The sequence below is a fragment of the Ictidomys tridecemlineatus genome, chromosome 3, assembly GCF_052094955.1.
Source record: "Ictidomys tridecemlineatus isolate mIctTri1 chromosome 3, mIctTri1.hap1, whole genome shotgun sequence".
Lineage (NCBI taxonomy): Eukaryota > Metazoa > Chordata > Mammalia > Rodentia > Sciuridae > Ictidomys > Ictidomys tridecemlineatus.
In genome coordinates, this window is record NC_135479.1 from 36,621,278 (window position 1) to 36,640,421 (window position 19,144).

The 19,144-nt window shown below is 44.0% G+C and overlaps 1 protein-coding gene and 1 non-coding gene across 2 annotated transcripts; both read right to left on the minus strand.

Annotated features, from left to right (window-relative positions):
- Positions 1–2,975: 2,975 nt before the first annotated feature.
- LOC101954322 (uncharacterized) lies at positions 2,976–5,195 on the minus strand. Its single transcript, XR_013435668.1, has 3 exons — positions 5,107–5,195; positions 4,376–4,524; positions 2,976–3,155 (listed from the first exon to the last, which is right to left on the minus strand). It is a non-coding gene; the product is annotated as an uncharacterized LOC101954322 (transcript).
- Positions 5,196–14,688: 9,493 nt separating this feature from the next.
- Positions 14,689–16,638, minus strand: LOC101968597 (C-C motif chemokine 4). Its single transcript, XM_005321504.4, has 3 exons — positions 16,247–16,638; positions 15,624–15,738; positions 14,689–15,063 (listed from the first exon to the last, which is right to left on the minus strand). Exons 1-3 carry the CDS (start codon positions 16,320–16,322, stop codon positions 14,976–14,978), a joined length of 279 nt encoding a protein of 92 aa, XP_005321561.1. The 5' UTR covers positions 16,323–16,638; the 3' UTR covers positions 14,689–14,975.
- Positions 16,639–19,144: the final 2,506 nt, after the last annotated feature.

Below are 19,144 nucleotides of genomic sequence, written 5' to 3' on the forward strand. Positions count from 1 at the left end.
GACAAGGATTGCTTCTCCCGAAAAGGGGAAAACCCAAATCCCACTGGGAACCACGTGTAACTCTGTAACGTTCATGTCTCTTTGAGTCATTCTACTTTTATTAATCTACAAACTAAATTGTAAGGGCAACCATTATTTTTAAGCATGGTTGACTTGCTTTGGCCAATGGGACAGTGAGAAACGTGAAGCAAACAAAATCGAACAGCTCATGGGCACTTGTACCTTACTCTTTGATGGCTCTTGGAATCCTGCTACTGATATCTAAAGAGGCTTGGCCTAGACTGATAGGTGATAAAACACGTGTGGCCCAGTCACCTTTTTATACCTTTGTATCTTCCTCAAACTCCGGTGTTAATGCAGGCATGTTCAGAGGTGTGATAACTGGATGGCAAGAGCTGTAACCTAAGCAGTCTATCCTAGTTTAAAAGGACTGACTGGGTTGTAACTGTAGGCAGGTGGAGCATGGCTGGAGGAGGTGAGTCACTGGGGCATGCCCTGGAAGCATTCATCTTCCCTGCAGCCCCTTCCCCTTTCTCTCTCTGCTTCCTGCCCACATGAGCTGAGTAGATTTCCCCCGCTGTGCCCTCAGCCATGATGCTCCATCTCACTTGAGTCCAGAGTGATGAAACTGTCTGATCATGGAATGAACGCCTGAAACCATGAGCCAAGATAAAACTTTTCCTCCTCTAAGTTGTTCTGGTCCAGTATTTAGGTCACAGGGATTAAAAAAAAAAAAGACTAACGGATACCTTAATGATCAACCCGTCAACCACCAGACATGTAAGTAAAGCCAACCTAGACCTTTCATCTGCCATCTGAAATCCCAGGTGACTCAAGACTCAGGAGTGATCCATCAGAGATCCACTTACGTGGATCAAATCAGAATTCCCAGCCAATCCACAGAGTTTTGAGTTAAACCAGTGTTTGGTTTTATTCTTTAAGTCTTAAGATTTGGGGTCATTTGTTATATAGTAGAAACAAACTCAAACCCAAACAGGTACTGGCAGTGGAGTTGCTGCTATACCCAAGTCAGAAACACATGGTGTTAGCTTTGGGAACAGGAAGCAGGTGGAAGCTGGAAAAGTAGCAAGGAAATTGTTGGAAAAGTCTAGAAAAACCATGGGGGCACTAAGAGGATGGAGAAATAGCAACTCCTATTATGTACTTATGAAATGTTTGGCAAAACTGTTGCCTGTCACAACCTGGAAGTTTTAAAATTTACTTGATGACCTTATAGACTCCAGCAAGGTGATTTTTAGAAAGTATATTGAAAATGTCAGTTGGCTTCTTTTAGCTGCTTGTGATTATTTATGGGAAGGGTATGATCTGAATGTTCACATCTCCCTAAAATTCAGGTTAACATCTAATCACCAACATGATCATAATAGTAGGTGAGGAATTTTAGTAGGTAACTATGAGGGTAGAGCATATATGAGCGGGACAAGTTTCCTTATAAATTGGCCTAAAGGAGCTAGTTCATTCATTCATTCCACCATGTGAGGACACAGTGAGAAATCAGCAGCCTGCAACCTGAAGGTCAGCCCTCACCAGAACCTGATCAAACTGACATGTTGATCTTGGATTTTCCAACCTTAGAACTGTGAGAAATAAATTTCTGTTGCTTATAAACTACCCAGTTTGTGATATGTTGTTATAGAACCTGAATGGACTAAGAAAGAAAGAGAGATAAGTAAAAGAAGGAATTGTTTCATTTTTAAGCAGTAACAGGAATACAGAAAGACTAGGAATTTTGAGGTTAGAAGATAAAACTTTCTCATCCGTGATGTCTCAGACCGGTAAAATATTCTCAAAATAATAAATAGCTTCAGAGTAAAGAGCTAATAAAAACATCGCAATAAGATGTTTGTTAAGACACTTTGTTAAGACCTCTGTAAAGGAATGCTTGATAGAAACTTTGAAGTAGATAAAATAGCTTCTAAAATTTTTACGGGTCTTCTCCAACAGAAATGTAAAACACTCAAAGTAGAGATGGACATGTTTGCAAAAGGGTTGTGGTAGAGGCTTTTGGAACATAGAAGAGATTTGAATTAGTTTCACTGGAAACCCTTGAGGTTTGTAAGAGAATTGCATTGTTAAAAGCTCTACCTTTTGGACATTAAGGCATAAGATGTGCCCATATGAGAAGCAAGAGCAATGTTAGGGATAGAGACAAACAGCTATGTTAGGCCAAAGCTACGCAGGCTAAATGGGGGGATCTAGGAGTAAAGATAACAGCAGTGAACAAGAGCTTTGGAGGTCAAGTGTTTTCTGGTTGGATTTTCCCCTGAGAAGTGTTTACTTTTCTAACACTGATTCCTTGCATGCTGGCCTCCATAAAACCAGCAGTTCTGAGAGCTTCAAGTAACCAAGTCTGAGCACCACTGGGACCCAGACAGCTGACAAGACCAGGGAGTGGTGGTAGTGCCTTCCAGACATCAATGCTGAGCTGGAGAATAGGGTTGGAGTCTAAGTTCCTGCAGGTATTGCTACTGAATCCTAACTCCTAATCATTCCTGGCAGGATCTGGTGTTCCCGATTCATGCCACTTTGAAAGCCCCACATCTCAAGGGTCAGGGATGCCTTCCTGGAGTCTGGAATATAGTCTTGCTGTATTTTGTTATGTTGTCTTAGAATTTTATGTTTTCTTAAAATGCAATTTCTCCGGCTTCTCTTGAGTCTTCCCCTTGGTAATTGCTGCCCCAGCGGGCCTGCTCTGTGGGACATGCTCATTTAATTTTGTTTCTGCTTGACCAAACTTATGTTGACAGAATGCCCAAGAAAATATTGTTGTGCCTTTGTTTTGTCTGGAGATACAGATGTTGTAGGGGGAAAGGACCTGGCACTGGGACCTTGTCTCTTACCTACAGGTGTCCCAAGGGCTTTGCTTTCATGAGCCAAGCTGCAGTGTACGAAGATGGTGCCGATCTGGAGGGTGGAGGGAATGCCTAACTGTGAGAAGAAAGACTCAGCCTGAATCATGCACAGATTAAATTTATTTGGGACACAAGAGTTTTAGAAAGCAGTCACCCCACCATTGTAGATCTTCCAGGGATAGGGAATAGCCGAACACGGGATTCATGGATTCACAAGAAATCTTCTGGGCTGGTCACCAGGTTCACTTGTCAATCTCCATTCACCTTTTGAGATTGATATTCCTTTAAAATTAAATGGGATTCCTTTAAAATTAAAAGCCCCACATTATTATTTTTCTTCACCATTTCCTAATAACCTGTATGTCCATCCTGACTTCCTCATGCAAAGAATGGAAACTGAGGAATTGCTCCCAAATCCTGGACAGGCACCAGCAGAGGTTAAACAACCAGAATAATATTCTCAGGCTAGTAAGGCCTGGTAACTCCCTGGCTTTTGTTCCCATAAGTTGTGTTTCTGTAATACAAACGGATACAAAGTAGCTGCCTTCCCAGTTTTGGCTGACTGGTGATTACATTCATATTTTCTTTCTTTTTATGTTTCCTCTTATTTCTGATGCAGGTGGGCAACTGAATCCAGTGTACTAGAAACCCAGCAGGGACTCTGGCTGGGGAACCGGTGACATCATGGCTGCCAGAGCCACTCTTCTGAAACACAAGTTTGATCAGGACATTTCCTCTGCTTAGAAACTGCCAGCTGCTTAGCACTGACACTGTGGTAGGCAGCTCACCGCTCTTTGGAGGAGGAGTTGTAGTGTCCCTCCCCACAACCTCCACCCCCACGGTGACATCTACCCATTACCATCATTTTTCCATCTTCCAGGAAAGCTCCTTTCTCCCACCAGCTGGACTGCCCTTCCATGTCTAGCAGATTTTGTGCATCTTCAAGCTCTTGCTTCCATGTTCTCCACTCTCTGACGACTGCCCCACACACCCCCACACTCTTTGCTCCCACAGAACTTAGTAGAAATCTAAACAAAGCACCAGGTTGTGATATGGGTTTGTTCCCCGAGTGGTTTACTTTGGCCTTTTTATCTCAACTCCAGCCCATGCCTGCCTGACATAGGAGGTACTCAAATACATGGTGTTCCCATTTCTTCCCTTCTTCCTCCTAGGATCACCTATTTTCCTGGAAGAGTTAAGGTACTTCGGTTGGGGTAGAGGAAAGAGAGTGAGAAACTCTGGTTCATGTCCTTGTGAATCTAAGGTCACGGTTACTTGTCTCCCTTGAGCTCCTTGGGGCTGTCATTGAATAGGGCTTCTCTTCTAGGACAGGGCTATAGATAACGCAACCAGGCTGTCTTTCTATCATTTGCTTCCAACTTCTCTCTCCTGGAGTCATGCAGACTTTTGAGAGCAATGGACAAGGTGTCATGTGTCTGCCCTAGGAAAGCCCACCAGGAACTGGTCTGCCCGCATGGAGCCCTTGACTGGTTTATACTCACTGTGAAAACAGCATCCTGGCAGGTATGACCACAACCATTGCTGCAGCACTTCATTCCCCTGGGACATGAATCATCTCCTGAGCACATTTCAGCACAAGTCCCATAGGTTTTTTCAGGCAATTCAGGGCATTCTCCAGAGTCTTGCAGTCCTGAAATGAACAATGGTGTTTTTGGAACCTGGAGCGATCACCAGGACAGAGAGGAGAACCGATGCTGGAGGTCTGAAGCCCTCGTCACCACAGGGCTCCGGCTTCTTCCTTCCCTTCCTTGGTGCTCCTGGACCCCCCTCAGATTCATCAGCACCACTGTCAATTTTAAGTCCTTATGTTCACAGTCTAGCCCTTGAGAGAATGTTCTTGGAGCTCTAAAGCCTGCAGAGACTCAACAAGAAAGGAACCTGCACTGTCATCCTGGAAAACCTCTGATGTAAGACAGCCACCTGCCTACCCTGCACAAATCTGCTTTCACCTCAGAGCAGCTGCCCCTGGGAGTCACATCTAGGGCACATCTCCTAGTTAGGGAGATCCCTGCCCCATTCTCTACACCCAGCTTCTGTTGAACTCTACTCACTCTCATAAGGATAGGAAATACAGGGTAATCTCTCCTACAGGTGAAAGGAAATAAGTCTGATCCATGCAGTGGGCATGTGCCTGCCTCCCAGACTACCCCCAGGCTCCAGACTGGGCTCCCAGCCTTTTCTCCTCTCAACTGGGAACCCTCAGCATACTCACCTTGGGAAGGAAAATAGATCCTGGCACAGACCATGTTCATTCCCAGGGTGACAAAACCCACCAGAACCAAGACTGTGGCTGCCTTCATGTTTGCTTCTGCTAAGCCTGGCACATACACAGCAATTTATACTGTGCCACCTGAGAGGAAGGCTGAGATGGAGGCAGTGCAGCAGAAAGTGCGGAAAAACACAAGCTCTCCAGGGAGTGCCCCCAGGGGATCTACTTCCTTTGTTCACAAGAACTTTCAAATTAAAGTGTTGTTTCTTGGCAGGTGGAAATGCCAAACTTGAGATACTCAAGAAGACGTTTTAGCAGGTTGGCACTGGTTTTCCTGGTGACAGGAAATGGTAACAAAGAAAAGAATGGTATAATTTAGAATCTTCAGAGTGAGAACTTAAAGTCTGAAACCAGGTGTGGACTGGAAGGCTAATCTGGGGCCTCCTGGAGGTCCAGTTATGTTAGAATGTGACCAGGATCCTCCTGTTGACATCTGAATCTGGAGGGCCCCCCAAAAGCCAGATCTGGCCACTCTCCCCCCTCAAAATAAACAGGAAAGGTAACAGTGAAAAGCGGGAAAGGAACATTAATAGATCCAGCAGCTCAGCACTGTCTTCACATTGTCTTTAAGTCTGTAGCTCACCTGAGTCTATAGACTCTTAAAGAGAGTCCGATTTGGGCCCGGGTGAAAGGGATGCAACCTTCAGCAGATGTGGCCAAACTGGGGTCAGGCTCATTGTTATTTCAGTTCTGGTTCTGCGTCTTTATTGCTTGAGGACAGTTTCCACTTATTACTCAGGATGTTTATCTGTCACACCTGTGACCCAGGAAGGTCAATTCTGTTTCTATGAGATGATTGTTCCTGCTTAGCCGGGCAGCCCTATCGTGGGGTGATTTCCTGGCATGTGTAGAAGGACAGCTACTGAAGACTTCCAAGGTGCCACATCAGGGATCTGAAACAGGATGCTGTAAAAGGTGACAGTTGAATGTCCCTGAAAATCATGAATTGGTCTTAAAGGTCGGGGGGCGAGCTAGGTGAGGCAAATTTAGGGTTAACAAACCTTGTATTGCTAGTTTTTAGATGAACAGTCCTTAGATGATTAACATGCCCTCATGAAGAGCTGAGCAGGGATCTGGCCCAACATTAGGGTAATGAAGGGGATGGGTATTAAAAATGAAGGCAGAGATGCCAAGTTTTATCCTGTTTTTAGTTACTCATTGGGTAGGTTTTCTCAATGAAGAATTGATGCTTTTAGCAAAAGGCAGCCTCTCCGAGCCTAAGTCCCTGTTATAAGAATTTGACACGTTTCTGGGAAATGGGAAAGGTGTGCTTTGAGCCATTGACAAGCCACAAGGCTGAGTTCACAAAGCAGGGCTGAGTGGAATACAAGTCACCTGTGGAAGAAGTGACAGCAGGGAGTGAAGTCAACCCCGGAGGGGATGGATGCTCAAAGATCACAACCTGGCTGGACCCTACCTGCTGGTTGGGGTTCTCTGACCTACTCTGCCCTGTACTGAGAGGTTCCTACGGAGAGGGCTGCACAGGTAGCTACCAGGGGGCTGAGCTACAGGAGAATATAGAATGTCCCTAAAACCTGAGGAGCAAGCTTGTTCTTTCCTACCCCAATTACAGAATCTCAAAGAGCTGTAGAAATCCCCATGGCTGTGGGAGAAGGGAGTGAATAAAGTTGGCTTTGTCCTTTGTGATTGGAACTTGGATAAGTACTGATGACCACCAGTGGACAGCCACTGTTGGAGCAGAGAAATACTAAGCAAACCAAAGGGAAGAGCTCTAAAGGCCACTTTTGAACCCCCATGCAAAGAAAAGGCTACCAACTCCAATTTTAAATAAAATTAAAGCAAGCTTGTATTTGTATACACAAAGAGAGATGATCAGCAGCTGTCTCTCCTAACACAGGCTAGAGACCAGCACTCCAGCTCTCCAGGAACAAGGTTTTATAGCATAAAGTTGCAAAGGGGGTGTCTTGAGAACTTACAGCTAACAGGATTTTGACAAGCATAATACCAAAGCAGATAGTAGGTTAATGATCTACATGGCATGATATTTCGAGATAAGGAGTAAATTCAGATCCCAACATTAGAATTTATGAGGCACCACTGAGGTTTCAGAAAGGGTTGTTATCTGGTCAGGGGGAGCCAGGATTTAGGAGGCAACACTAAGGTTTTAGAGAGGGTTGTTATCTGGTCAAGGAAAGCCAAGCATGTGTGAATTCAAGGCATGGACAGGAATTCCAAACAAGGTTAGAAATCTCAGTAATTTATAGTAAAACAGAAATTAACTTTTCATGACTTTGTGACAAGATGCTCCCAATCCTAAAATGGAATTAGGCTGGGTTCATCACCACACCCAGCACCTCAGAAACTTCTCAAGGGCAAAAGTTGCAAATACCTGGGCACTCCTCACCAGGGCACAAGGAGAGAGGCCCAAGCAGCTCAGCCCAGGATGGAGAGCAATGACCTCGGACAGCACAGAGGCCAGCAAAGGGCAGGTCCAAACCCCAGCCCAAAGTGGCTGGTTGGATTTCAGTTGAAGAGGAGCATGGCCTTGATGACAGTGACTAGGGCAGGACAGCCCAAAGAACTTGCAGGCTAACCCTCTGGGAATTGCTGGCCAGGGAAGCACTCCCAGATCCCTCTCTCAAAGTTGACCTAAGCATGACTGTCATAACTCAGCTAACGTGATCTTTAAAAGGTCATTTTTTACAACAAGTACTGAATCAACTCTTAGGATCAACAAATGACATGGACATACAGAGCAATTTTTGGGAAGGTCATCAACATTAGCAGTTTGTTATGTGTTTTTCTAAGGCCCTTTCCTAGGCCTTTACATGCACATATGTGCATATATAAGTATATAAGGATATTTTTTGCAGAAATGAAGCTATATTTTATATATATTATTTCACTTTATTCACTTAACAATATGTATTGGAGAGACTTTTAGGTTAGTATATGTTTTTAAAAACTAACTGCGATCTAAAATTCCTTTATATGTATAGTTCATAATTTATTTAAACAATCTCCAATTCTTGCCCATTTTGTTAGATTCCGATAGTTTTTTTTTTTTGCTATCATAAACAATGCTGCAATGACCATATTTGTATATGGCTCTTTTTTATGTACATCAGTATTTCCCCAGAATAGATGTGTGTACTATTAGAATTAGAAGATATTGCCAAACTGTTCTCCAAAAGGTCTATACACTACTAACTTACACCTTCACCCCCAGGGAAGGAGAATGATTTCTCCTACTCTGATCCAATACATTTATTACTTTGTTTTGTTCAGGCCTGGTGGGCTCAGAGGAGCTTAGGGTGGGACAAAAGGTATGGAGCCACAGACCTGACCTGGGAGGTAATAGCAGAATAAGTGACACAGCAGTCATCTATGACATGGGCCAGGGACCTAAAAGACTGAGATGCACCTCATCAGACACTAACCAAGGGTTGGGAACATCAGCAGGGAAGACCAAAGAAGAAAGAAGGATGGGAGATGGAAGATTCTCAGAGAAAAACATCAGGAAGCAACTGTGTTCATTTTGTTGGACAGATGAAATTTTCTGCCACCAAAATAAACGGTGACTGGGGAGTTGTGTTCAATTGGGGAAAAAATGAAGTGACAGTTTTGCACATCAAAGTCAGTGTCTATGAAATGCATAAGCCTCTCAAGAAACAGTTTTATAAAGCTTGCTTAGGATGTTTCTAGCAAGCCCTTGTTTTGAGAATTGAATAAAGAAAAAAAAAGATAACATTTTTAAATCTCAAATTAGATTTGTCCCAAAGAAGGACAGGCAAGAATTTTGTAAATTTAAGTTTATGGGAGGAAAGGTTTCATGCTGTTATGGTTTAGATATTAGGTGTCTCTCAAAAGCTCATGTGTGAGACAATGCAAGAAGGTTTACAGAAGAAATAATTGGGTTATGAGAGCCTTAACCCAATGAGTGAGTTAATCCCATGATGGGATTAACAGGGTGGAAAATGAAGGCAGGTAGGATGTGCTGGAGGAGGTGGGTCACTGGGGGCGGGCATCAGAGGTAGATAGTTTATATCTGGAAAGTGGAGGCTCTCTCTGCTTGCTCTCTCTCATCATGTGAGGGGCTTCTCTCTGCCACACTCTTCTGCCATGATGTTCAGCCTCACCTCGAGCCCCAAGGAATGGAACCGGCTGTCCGTGGATTGAGACCTCTGAAACCGTGAGCCCCCAAATAAACTTTTCCTCCTCTAAAATTGTTCTTGTCAGGTCTTTTAGTCACAGCAAAAAAAAAAAAAAAAACTAACTAAAACAGAAGTACGTCAGCATCAACTCTAAAAACCAATCAAAGGCCCTATTGTTCCAGTTCCTGACTTTTTAAAGGCCAAAAAATGAGTTCATGACATTCTAAATGAGTTCATGAAAGAGCCAAAGCCGTCAGTTGTTGCTTCTGGGAAGTAAACTGGATAAATTGAGTGATGAGACTAGGAAGGAGGCTTAATTTTGAATTTGAATATCTTTTTTATGCCTTTTTGCGTTTTATATAATATCCACTGTTCAAAAATTCTTAATTTTAAGACCATAGGGTAGACGACATCAAACGACTTAGTGAGTCGTTGGGAATTCCAACAGTTCCTCAACCAGTGGGGGAACTTGAATCAGCAGACCTCAGAATCATAGATGCAACAGCCTCCTCCACTGCCAGCCTAAAAAATTCAAGGATTTGTTCTTTTCAACAAATAATCGGGAAGAAGAGGACAAGGTCTTCCAGCTTCCCAAATCAAGGAGATACAGAAAGGCAGGATGGGAGGGGGAGGGGCTTAACAGTTCCAAGGTCAACACTTAGGAAGGTTGTAGAAAAGAAGAGCTAGTATAAGTTTTTGCAAGGGTTAAAGAAGTCTATTCACTAAAACTCATGTAGTATGGTGCCTGTTGAAAGAAAAGTAATCACAACACTCAGAGCAACTAAGAGATCTTTATTGCAGCAGTGCAACAGAGGAGAAGAGAGAGAAAGAGAAGGGGGAAGAGAGAGAGAAAGAGAGAGAGAGAGAGAGAGAGAGAGAGAGAGAGAGAGAGAGAGAGAGCGCACAAAGGAGACAGAGAGAGCAAGAGAGGAGAGAGAGGCCCAGCAGGAGGGAGTTTTTATACCCCAAATCTAATGGGGTCTCTGGGTCTGCAAGCTGCCTTGTTGGCACATAAGGGGGTTAAGTGCTCGGCCTTGAGCAGGGGGTTGAGTGTTCAGCCTTGAGCAGGGGCTTGGGTGTTTGGGCTTGAAGCAAACAGGTGATAAAGAACCAGACAGAGGGTTTGAGAGGCCAGGTCATCCTGCAGCTAACTTTGTTTGGCATGCCCAGTAGACAGCTTACTCAGCCTGTCCTGCACCTAACACCTGTAACATTCTTCCAACCCATATAGAAAGAAGAAAGACCCATGAAGGAGATGAACTAGGAATCACTATAAGTAACTAGGCTCTTTTTGAGAAGCACGGGGGCACATGCATCCTGAGATTCAGAAGGAGTTAATGCAACCCAAGGGAAGGATTTTCCTGTCCTTTTCCCAGTTGGGAGGATTTTCATAGAAAGGGAGGGTCTCCCAGATGATCCCATTACTATTAAACCTATGTTCCCTGAGGGAGAAAAAAAATGATTTTCTCTTTTCTTCTGAATTTATATGTTTTACACACGTATCATATATCTAAAAATGAAAGTATTTAAACAGGACAAAAATGTAGTCCCAATATTCTCTCTCCATTTCTACACATATTGCTGTTTTCTCCAGGAGGAATCTGGAAAGGAGAACAGGTGGGGACAAGTGGAAAAGAGGGTGAAGGTAAGTCCTTCAGGTCCGTGGAGGATTGGTGTGAATGCAGCTCAGGACTGTGTGACAAGGTTGCTGGTCTCGATCACCAGGAAGAACTGTGGGTTTGTTTTGTTTTGTTTTGTTTTTAAACCATCTTCACTTAAACTTCCTTTCTTAGTCCCTGCTCAGCTCCTGGCCCCCCAGAGAAAAATGCCCGTGTCAATGGGAACATTATAGCTGGGGTGGGATAAGGAGAGAAGCATAGAAAGTTTATATGCATAAGGAAACAGGCTTCCTCCCATCTAGAGAGTAAAACATGGAAGGAAGGCACTGCAAGAGAATAGAGACCCAGGCCTGGGGTCTAGATCTTGCTCCATAAACTCCCTTTGTTAATGAAGTCCTAGGGCAAAGGTCCCTGCACCAGGGATTCCATCAGGCCAGGCTTGGCCACCTATCTCAATACGCCAATCAAAGAGATGAGCAGTGGTGAAGGGTAAGAAGGGAGCTGTAGTCAATGTGTTCCTTCTGGGAAGAACAAAGATCTCTCTTTAAGAGGCTGACAGAAGCTGTCAGATTTTATAGAAAAGGAGAACAAAGATAAGGGTTGGGGACTTGTATTGCTGTGGGGTTTGCATAGCTAGCAGAGCAGGTCATTTTGGCTTTGCCTGGCCTGGTTGATTGTTACCTCAGAACTGGTCTCAAACTCTGGGAAGTCATCATTACTTGAGGGCATGATTCTGTTTCCCTCACAATATGATTGCCTCCTGCCTAGGGTGCAGCCTCCATTCTGTCAGGGGGTGATTGATTGTTCCTGCTTGGGAGGGGCAGTCTCATCAGGGATTGGCCTGTTCTGTCCCGCTGGTCATCGCTTGGTGGTAGATTTGATCCCTTTTAAAGATGCTTATGAATGAGGTCTGTTGTTCCTAGAACCCAAGGGAACTGCAGAAGAAAGTGGCTCAGGAAAGAAGAGGCGAATGGAGTCAGAGAGGAACAAAATGGACTTGGTTTGGTCGATGACTGGTCCCTCCTTCACCTTCGCTTGTCCTGCCTCATTTCTTCTGGCTCTGTCCCCCATCCAGAAACCAGGAGAAACTGCAGCTGAAAAATCAAGTGAGCGGATACCAACTCTCTGACCGTAGGGTAAGAAAAGGAAGTAGTGTGGCAAGAGGAGAAAGGGAAAAACACGGTTTCACATTGTGCAACCCACAAAGTCCCACATTGCCCCACGGCCAGAGTTCCACGCTGTCGTTTGCAACTCCTGGGTGAAGCCTTTCCTCACGAGACCATCCGGGCTTCCTGCAGCATTTCTCATGGTCTTGCTCCTATGGAGTTGACTTCCTCCCGACTTGTCCAGGGGCAGGCAAATGTGGGGAAAAGGACTTCACCTCGATTCTGGTCCTACACCAGCTCTCACTGATAATGAAACCACAGCAGGTCAAGGCTCCACTCTGGGCTTCATCTAACAAACGAGAGGATGGACCAGTCTCCAGAGGAGGCACACTTCCTGGGGGTCTTGTACCCTTGGTGAGGCCTCAGCCCTCACACTCAGCTGCTGAAGCAGAGCCTCTGCTTGAGATGCCCGACTTTGTTATGGTCCATCACTCACTCGAGGTGTCTCCTTGGGGAAGTCTGACGTCCTTTCTAGAATCTTCCATTCCTTTCTGCACTGACTCTTCAATCAGTGATTGTTTTCGTTTTCTATGACTGCTGTAACGAATGGCCACAAACCACCCATCTTAAAACAACACACGTTGGGTCTCTTAAGTTTCTGGGGTTAGAAATCCAAAATCATTTTCACTGGGCTGTACTTCTCCTGGAGGCTCTCTGGGAGAAAACTTTTTTTTTTGCTCTCTTCCTTTTCTAGCTTCTAGAGCTGCTGCCTCACATCCCTTGGTTCATAGACTCTTTCTCCATCTTCAAAGCCAGCAGATAACATTTTTGCTTCAGTTGTCACATTCCCAACCCCTCTTCTATTGTCACATGTCCTCCTGCATACCTGATAAGGACACATGGCAAGATTTAGGGTTTGGCCAGATAATCCAGGATAATTTCTTCATCTCAGGATCCTTAAGGAAAGAGCCTATCTGCAAAGTCCCTTTTGCCATGTAAGGTAGTGCCCACAGGTTCTGGGGATTAGGATGCAGACACCTTGAGGGACATTGCTCAGCCTATTAAGGTGACATGCACCTTGTTTCAGGCCTGGGGATCGTCCATTTTCTCCCATTCCATCCCCTCAGAATAGAGTTGTGTATCTTTCTCCAAATATTCTAGGCCACCCCAACTTTCCCTCTATTCACTTCCCTTGAAACTATTCTAGGATGGTTTCACATCCAGTGGAACTTTCTGTGATGACAGACAATTCTATATTTGCACTGTCTAACCTGATAGCTACCATTGCATGTGGCTATTGAGCACTTGAATGTGATTTTGTGTGACAGAGAAACTGAATTTTAAATTTAGTTTAATTTAATTAAATTTAAATTTAAATAGCCACTCTAGTTAGTAGCTAACATATCAGAGAGCTCAGATCTAGACAAATAAAAACAGAAGGTAAAGCCAAGAGGGTCCTTTGCTGCTAGCCTCTCCTCACACCTGTTTCAGATCTGCTGTGCTCTGAATCTCCTTCTCCCAGTTCCTGCAGAATCTGAAGAGGTTTCCCCAGGGGCTCTTGAGTGATAGGGTGACAGAGGGCAGAAGAGGGAATGGGACTGTGTCTACTAACCCAGAGAAGTAAACAGCTTTTTCACAGAGCTAAAAACACTCAAATTATTTTCAAGGTAGTCTCTTCCTTATCTACCTTACTCAATGGTCACCCTTTTGGGGACTACAGAAATGTCTCACTAGGAAAGGTGCACAAGAAAGGGTACCTAACCTGAGAACTGACACTGGCAGGAGTTCTGCTCTGCTGACTGGCCTTTGGCAAGTTACTTCCTAGTCCTTGGCCCTTAGTTTTCATAAGCTGAGAGAGTTGGAACACATGGTCTAAGGGTTCCTCTCAGCTTTAACAGACTGTGTCCCACAGATCAGGGTTGATTGTGTACATAATTCCACTTCAGATCCAGATTCTCTTTGACCCATATGGTATTAAGTTCTAAATAAGCATTACTAAATACCCATGACTTTAAGTCACTCACACAGCATTTCAGAGCCAAACCAGACACATTCTTTTGTCCTCATGATGCCACTTCACATTGGCTTTGGATTCCAGAGTGTTGTTCCTTGAACTGATCTGATAATCCTCATGACAAGGACAGACACTGAGGCTCAGAGAGGGAGGGAGAGAATCTTCCACAGGCCAGGTCCCATTTTCCCATGGGCTGCTTTACAACAGCCCAGGGAAATATTATTCCCCAATTCCCAGGCAGGAAAATGGAGATCCAGTAAGGCAAAACGATTTTCCCAAAGTTTTGCTGAGAATAAGATGATGAAGTTGCTTTTCTGATTCTGAACGACTTCCTGTTCCCCTCCAGTGTGCTGCTGCCCCTGTCCACAGTTTCCCCGTGGGTTGTTAAACTCCCAGCCCTGAGCATCACAGCTGTCCTTTGGGGTCATCCTTCCTTGGTGCTCCCAGAGCTGACCTCAGCAAGTCACTCTCCCCTCTCTGTGCCTCTCTGTATGCACTTGTAAAACAGAGGACAACAGAGCCTTAGACTTAGTAATTGTTAAAGACTTCATAATGGCTCAGACTGAATTATTTTTTGAAACTATAGTTTGTCCCAGCTAACAGTACCAGGCAATCCCCTTCACACCACAAATCAAATCAAAACCCACAAAACAACCGCTTATATATTTTTTTTAAAAAAAGTTTTATTATGAAAATTCATGGAATCAACTGTATCATCCATGTATCCACAATAGCAGAGAAGTGACGGTGGACCGTCCCCATGGGGGACATGTGTCCTTAAATAATAGAAATAACTCCACATACAATAACAAAGCATCCAATACAGATTAAATTAAGAGAAGGGACAGGGGTTCCTGAGAGGAGTCAGGAGCATGGAGAATAAGGTGCGTCTTGCTGAGAGGTGCTGGGGCTCAGGGGATCTTCCCTGAAGACATCCTGCCCCTGAGACTGGAGCAGCTCAGTTCAGTTCCAGGTCATCCATGTACTCCTGGACCCAGGACTCACTGGGGTTGGCACAGACTTGCCTGCCCTTCTTGGTTTGGAAGCTGTAGAACAAAGAGTAGACACATTAGAGTCCTGTGGCACCATTAAGGACTTCTGATAATACCCCCTTTTGTCTGTGGTAGGAATCTTTCTCTGCTTGACCATGGCTCACATTAGGCATCTCTAGTGAAATGGATCTCTCTAGAATGACACTGGAACCACATTTCTATAACTTCCACCCACTGGACTTATCTGTGGCCTCAAGGATTTCCCTGATTAGGAACCAGTGGATTTTGCAATCAATATGGTTATATCTTTGCTTTTCCTAGCAGCAATGACTTTTCCATATTTTTCTGGTCTTCTTCAAGAAATCTGCTTCTATCTCATGGTATTGATTTTTCCTGACTTTCTGGCCTCTGGATAGGTTTTTCCTCAGGAAGCACTTTCTTGTTCTTTGTCTGCCACCCAGCCACTTCCAGGACTTAAAAAAGTGACCTCATGACCTGCTTACTCACTGCCCTTGAACCACTTCCTTCTGCTTGATCACCTCCGGCCCCAAATGGCTCCCTTTTTGCCTCCCCTCACCCTTGTCTCCCAGAGCAGCCCAGGGATTGATACTCACACCACGGCAGGCTGGGAGCAGAGGCTGCTGGTCTCAAAGTAATCCATCACAAAGTTGCGTGGAAGCTTCCGCAGGGTGTAAGAGAAGCAGCAGGCAGTGGGAGGGTCTGAGCCCACTGGAAGGAAAGGTCCATGTGAGATCAAAGCTTGAAACTACCCAGGAGCTATACATTTTTTGATCCTACTTCTGGATCTGCATTGAACTTCCCTGGGGAGCTATCATAACCCCAATTATGGTCCAATAAATTCATGCCCACCCACACAGAGTGGGACTGTTATTCTAAACAGAGAATCCTAAGAAAAGGTAAGAAAGAATTCTAGCGGATTGGGACTGGATTGAGTCTCAGAACGTGTCTTACTCCCTTTGTCTTACAGATGGGGAAACCAAGGCATAGAGAGGGACAGGCTTAAACCAGTAGTCAGAGACAGAGCCTGTTCAGCTGTCTGACTTCTACTCCATCCTTTTCTGTGTTGGCTGTTAATTCTTAAGAAAATAGGAGCTTAAATATTATTGGCTGTCTACTAGACTCTACCTTTAATAGCAGGCTACTTGGAAATTTTCCTAGTTCCCTTTCAACCCCTCCGCAGTTCCTACCTCGACCCTAGTAGTAGCAGTGGACTTACTTGGTGCAGAGAGTGCTGGAGAGCAGAAGGCAGCCACAAGCACAAGGAGAGGGAGGGCAATCCCACAGAGCTTCATGGTATTGGTGGAGGAGAGGTTTGCCTAGGGCTGAGACTGCAAGAGCTCAGAAGCGTCAGAACCTGGCTGTGTCCTGTGCTGATCTGAGTTGCAAACCCCTTTTTATAGGGACTCTGAGGCCTGGAACGGAGGTGGAGGTACAGAAAAGCAAATGGAATTTCCAGGGTAGAGATGATGTCATGGCACCAGTAAGGAAACCGAACCTAGCCAAGAGTGAAGAGTTCCTCCCAGCTTCTCTTCCCCAGGGCTATGTCATCACGGAATAAAAGAGTTGAAGGGGAGAAGAAGTGGGCTGTGCCCTAGAGGGAAATGGTACACCAGAGACAGAGACCGAGACTGGAGAGAGCTGAAACCAGAGAGGAAGGATGACACATTGACACTTGCTAGAAAGGGTTCAAGGACAAAAAAAAAAAAAAAAAAACCAACGCTGCTCTGGGTGGTTTGCCCCTGCAGAAGCTGTTCACATCAGTCTTTCCAGGTTGGCAGTGGTCTGCAGAACAGGCATAGGGTGTGAGCACAGAGAGAAACCATTGTCTCCCCCGACCCCACCATGGGTTCTTCCACACATATCTGATCAGAACTTCATTCAGGAAAGGGGTCAGTTAGCCAGTTGTAGAACAAGGAGGGAATGAAAAAGAAACCAAGATTTCAGGGTATTTTCTTGGACCAATAAGAGAAAGAAAGCAGTAAGAATTAAGTTTGAAAGACCCAGGCAAAGACTGTGCCAGTGTATGAATAGGATTGGCGACCTAACAATGTTTACCTGTGTGACAGACAGACTATGTCACCTAGGCATTCCCGGTCCATAGGGAATGCCTCGTGTCCCTGTCAACCCTGACTGGCTTCACAATGCTGGGACCCGTACATAAGAAGCTTACCAAGGGAAGCGATGCAGAGATGCACAGAACATGGCAAATGATGGGAATTTGGATGAGTGGATGGAGATCTCACCCACCCTTAGCTCAACGACTCTGACCCGCCTGCTCGCCCCTAGCACCACCATTGCCCTCTGCTCTGCTCTGAGAAAGTCAAAAGACAGAGCCCAGCCCCTTGGATGCTTTTGATTATGGGACAGGAGCAGCATCCTGGGGCACTTCAGGGTCATTTGAGAAAGTACAAGGTCATTTACTTTATCATTCTCTCCACCCTCTCCCCACCAAATTTGCACTTAAATCTTTCCCTCTGGGCTTTCTGTGCTTGCCCTTTTATTTTTGGGATGGAGCTTGCCTCAAGTGTCAGAACACTTGGTTTTCAAAATGAAGTCTGCAAGACAGTGAGCTGGTTGGAGCAGCTTGTCTGTGACTGCCGCACTCCCAACCACTGAACCCAACAGCCTCATTCTTTCTAAAGTGAAAGTGGACCTTCCTACCTGCCACAGTCTGCCCTTTGGCTGTTAAGGGCACAGGTAGTGACTGCTGGGGACATTACATTCTGGACATGTCACATTCCTGAGGGAAGCATCAAGCCTCACTGGGCTTTGGTGGGTCTGAGAATATGTTCAATCTTCCTTATGAAACATCTTTCTTTAATAAATGCTTTTATGCTTGTTTATAGCCTCTTTCCAAGCAGGTCTCAGGGAATACTTGAGCAAAAGAAGAAAATAATTCTGTAAAGTGTTTACAGAATTATATTTCTTGGATGTGACAGTCTGTGTCAGATGTTGGGGGTTCATGATGGTGGGTTCAAGAAAGTCTCCAAAAAAGATAAGACTTTAATTTCTTTTTAAAAAAATATTTTTATTTTATTTTTTATAGGAAATATACATGGTCACTGTATAAAAATTAGAAAATATAGAAAAGTATAAATACAAATTTAAATTATGCTATCATTCTTTACCCAATTTTATATTTTACTATTAGTATGTAACATTCCTTCTTGAATTAACATATTATTGTTACTTAAGATTCTTCCATGTTATTAAAAACCCAAACATGAATCAAAGATAGCATTAATGAATGTGTGAAATTCCATTGTATGGATGTGCCAACATTTAACTATTCTACTGTTTAGATTGGTCCATTCTCTAAGTTGAGCTGAGACTTAAATAAATGTGTACAATTTTTCTATGTTGATTTAAAAATATTCTTTAAAATTTTTGAAAATTAAAATATATTTCAATGATAATGATAAAAGCAGCTAGCGTTTATCACAGCACTTACTATGAGCTGGTTATTTTTTTAATATATATATATTTATTTATTTTTTAGTTGTAGTTGGACACAATGCCTTTATTTACTTTATTTATTTTTATATGGTGCTGAGAATTGAACCCAAGGCCTCGAATATACTAGGTGAGCGCTCTACCGCAGAGCCACGACCTCAGCAAGTAAAATTCTAAGCACCAACGTTAATGTATTTAATCCTCACCGTGGCCCTCTGAGGTAAGTATTTTATCCCCTTTTACACGTGGGATGCTGAAACATAGAGAAGAAAGTAACCAAATAAAGAGCACACAGCTGACAGACATATTTGGAAATAAAATCAAGCAAATGTGGCTCTAGAGACTAAATAAATCAGAAAGGGAAATGTGCTTTATTATAAATTTAAAAGCCAACCAGCCAAAGTCCTGTGATTATCATGTAGAATGTCTTTCGGTTTTGCATTTCATAAACAAATGTTTTATTTTTGAGTAATAGAATCTAGGGACTTCCCTTTTTTTTCCTTTAGAAAATTTGGGGAATTAAATAGTAATTTTTCATATTTGTTCTAAATTTTAACCCCTGTGGCTGCCACAGGATGTGCCCATGCATAGCTAGCTGACTCCGCCTGTGGTTTGCCCCAGAGGGAAACTGCTTTGTCAAGTTGACACTTCATTCAGTAAC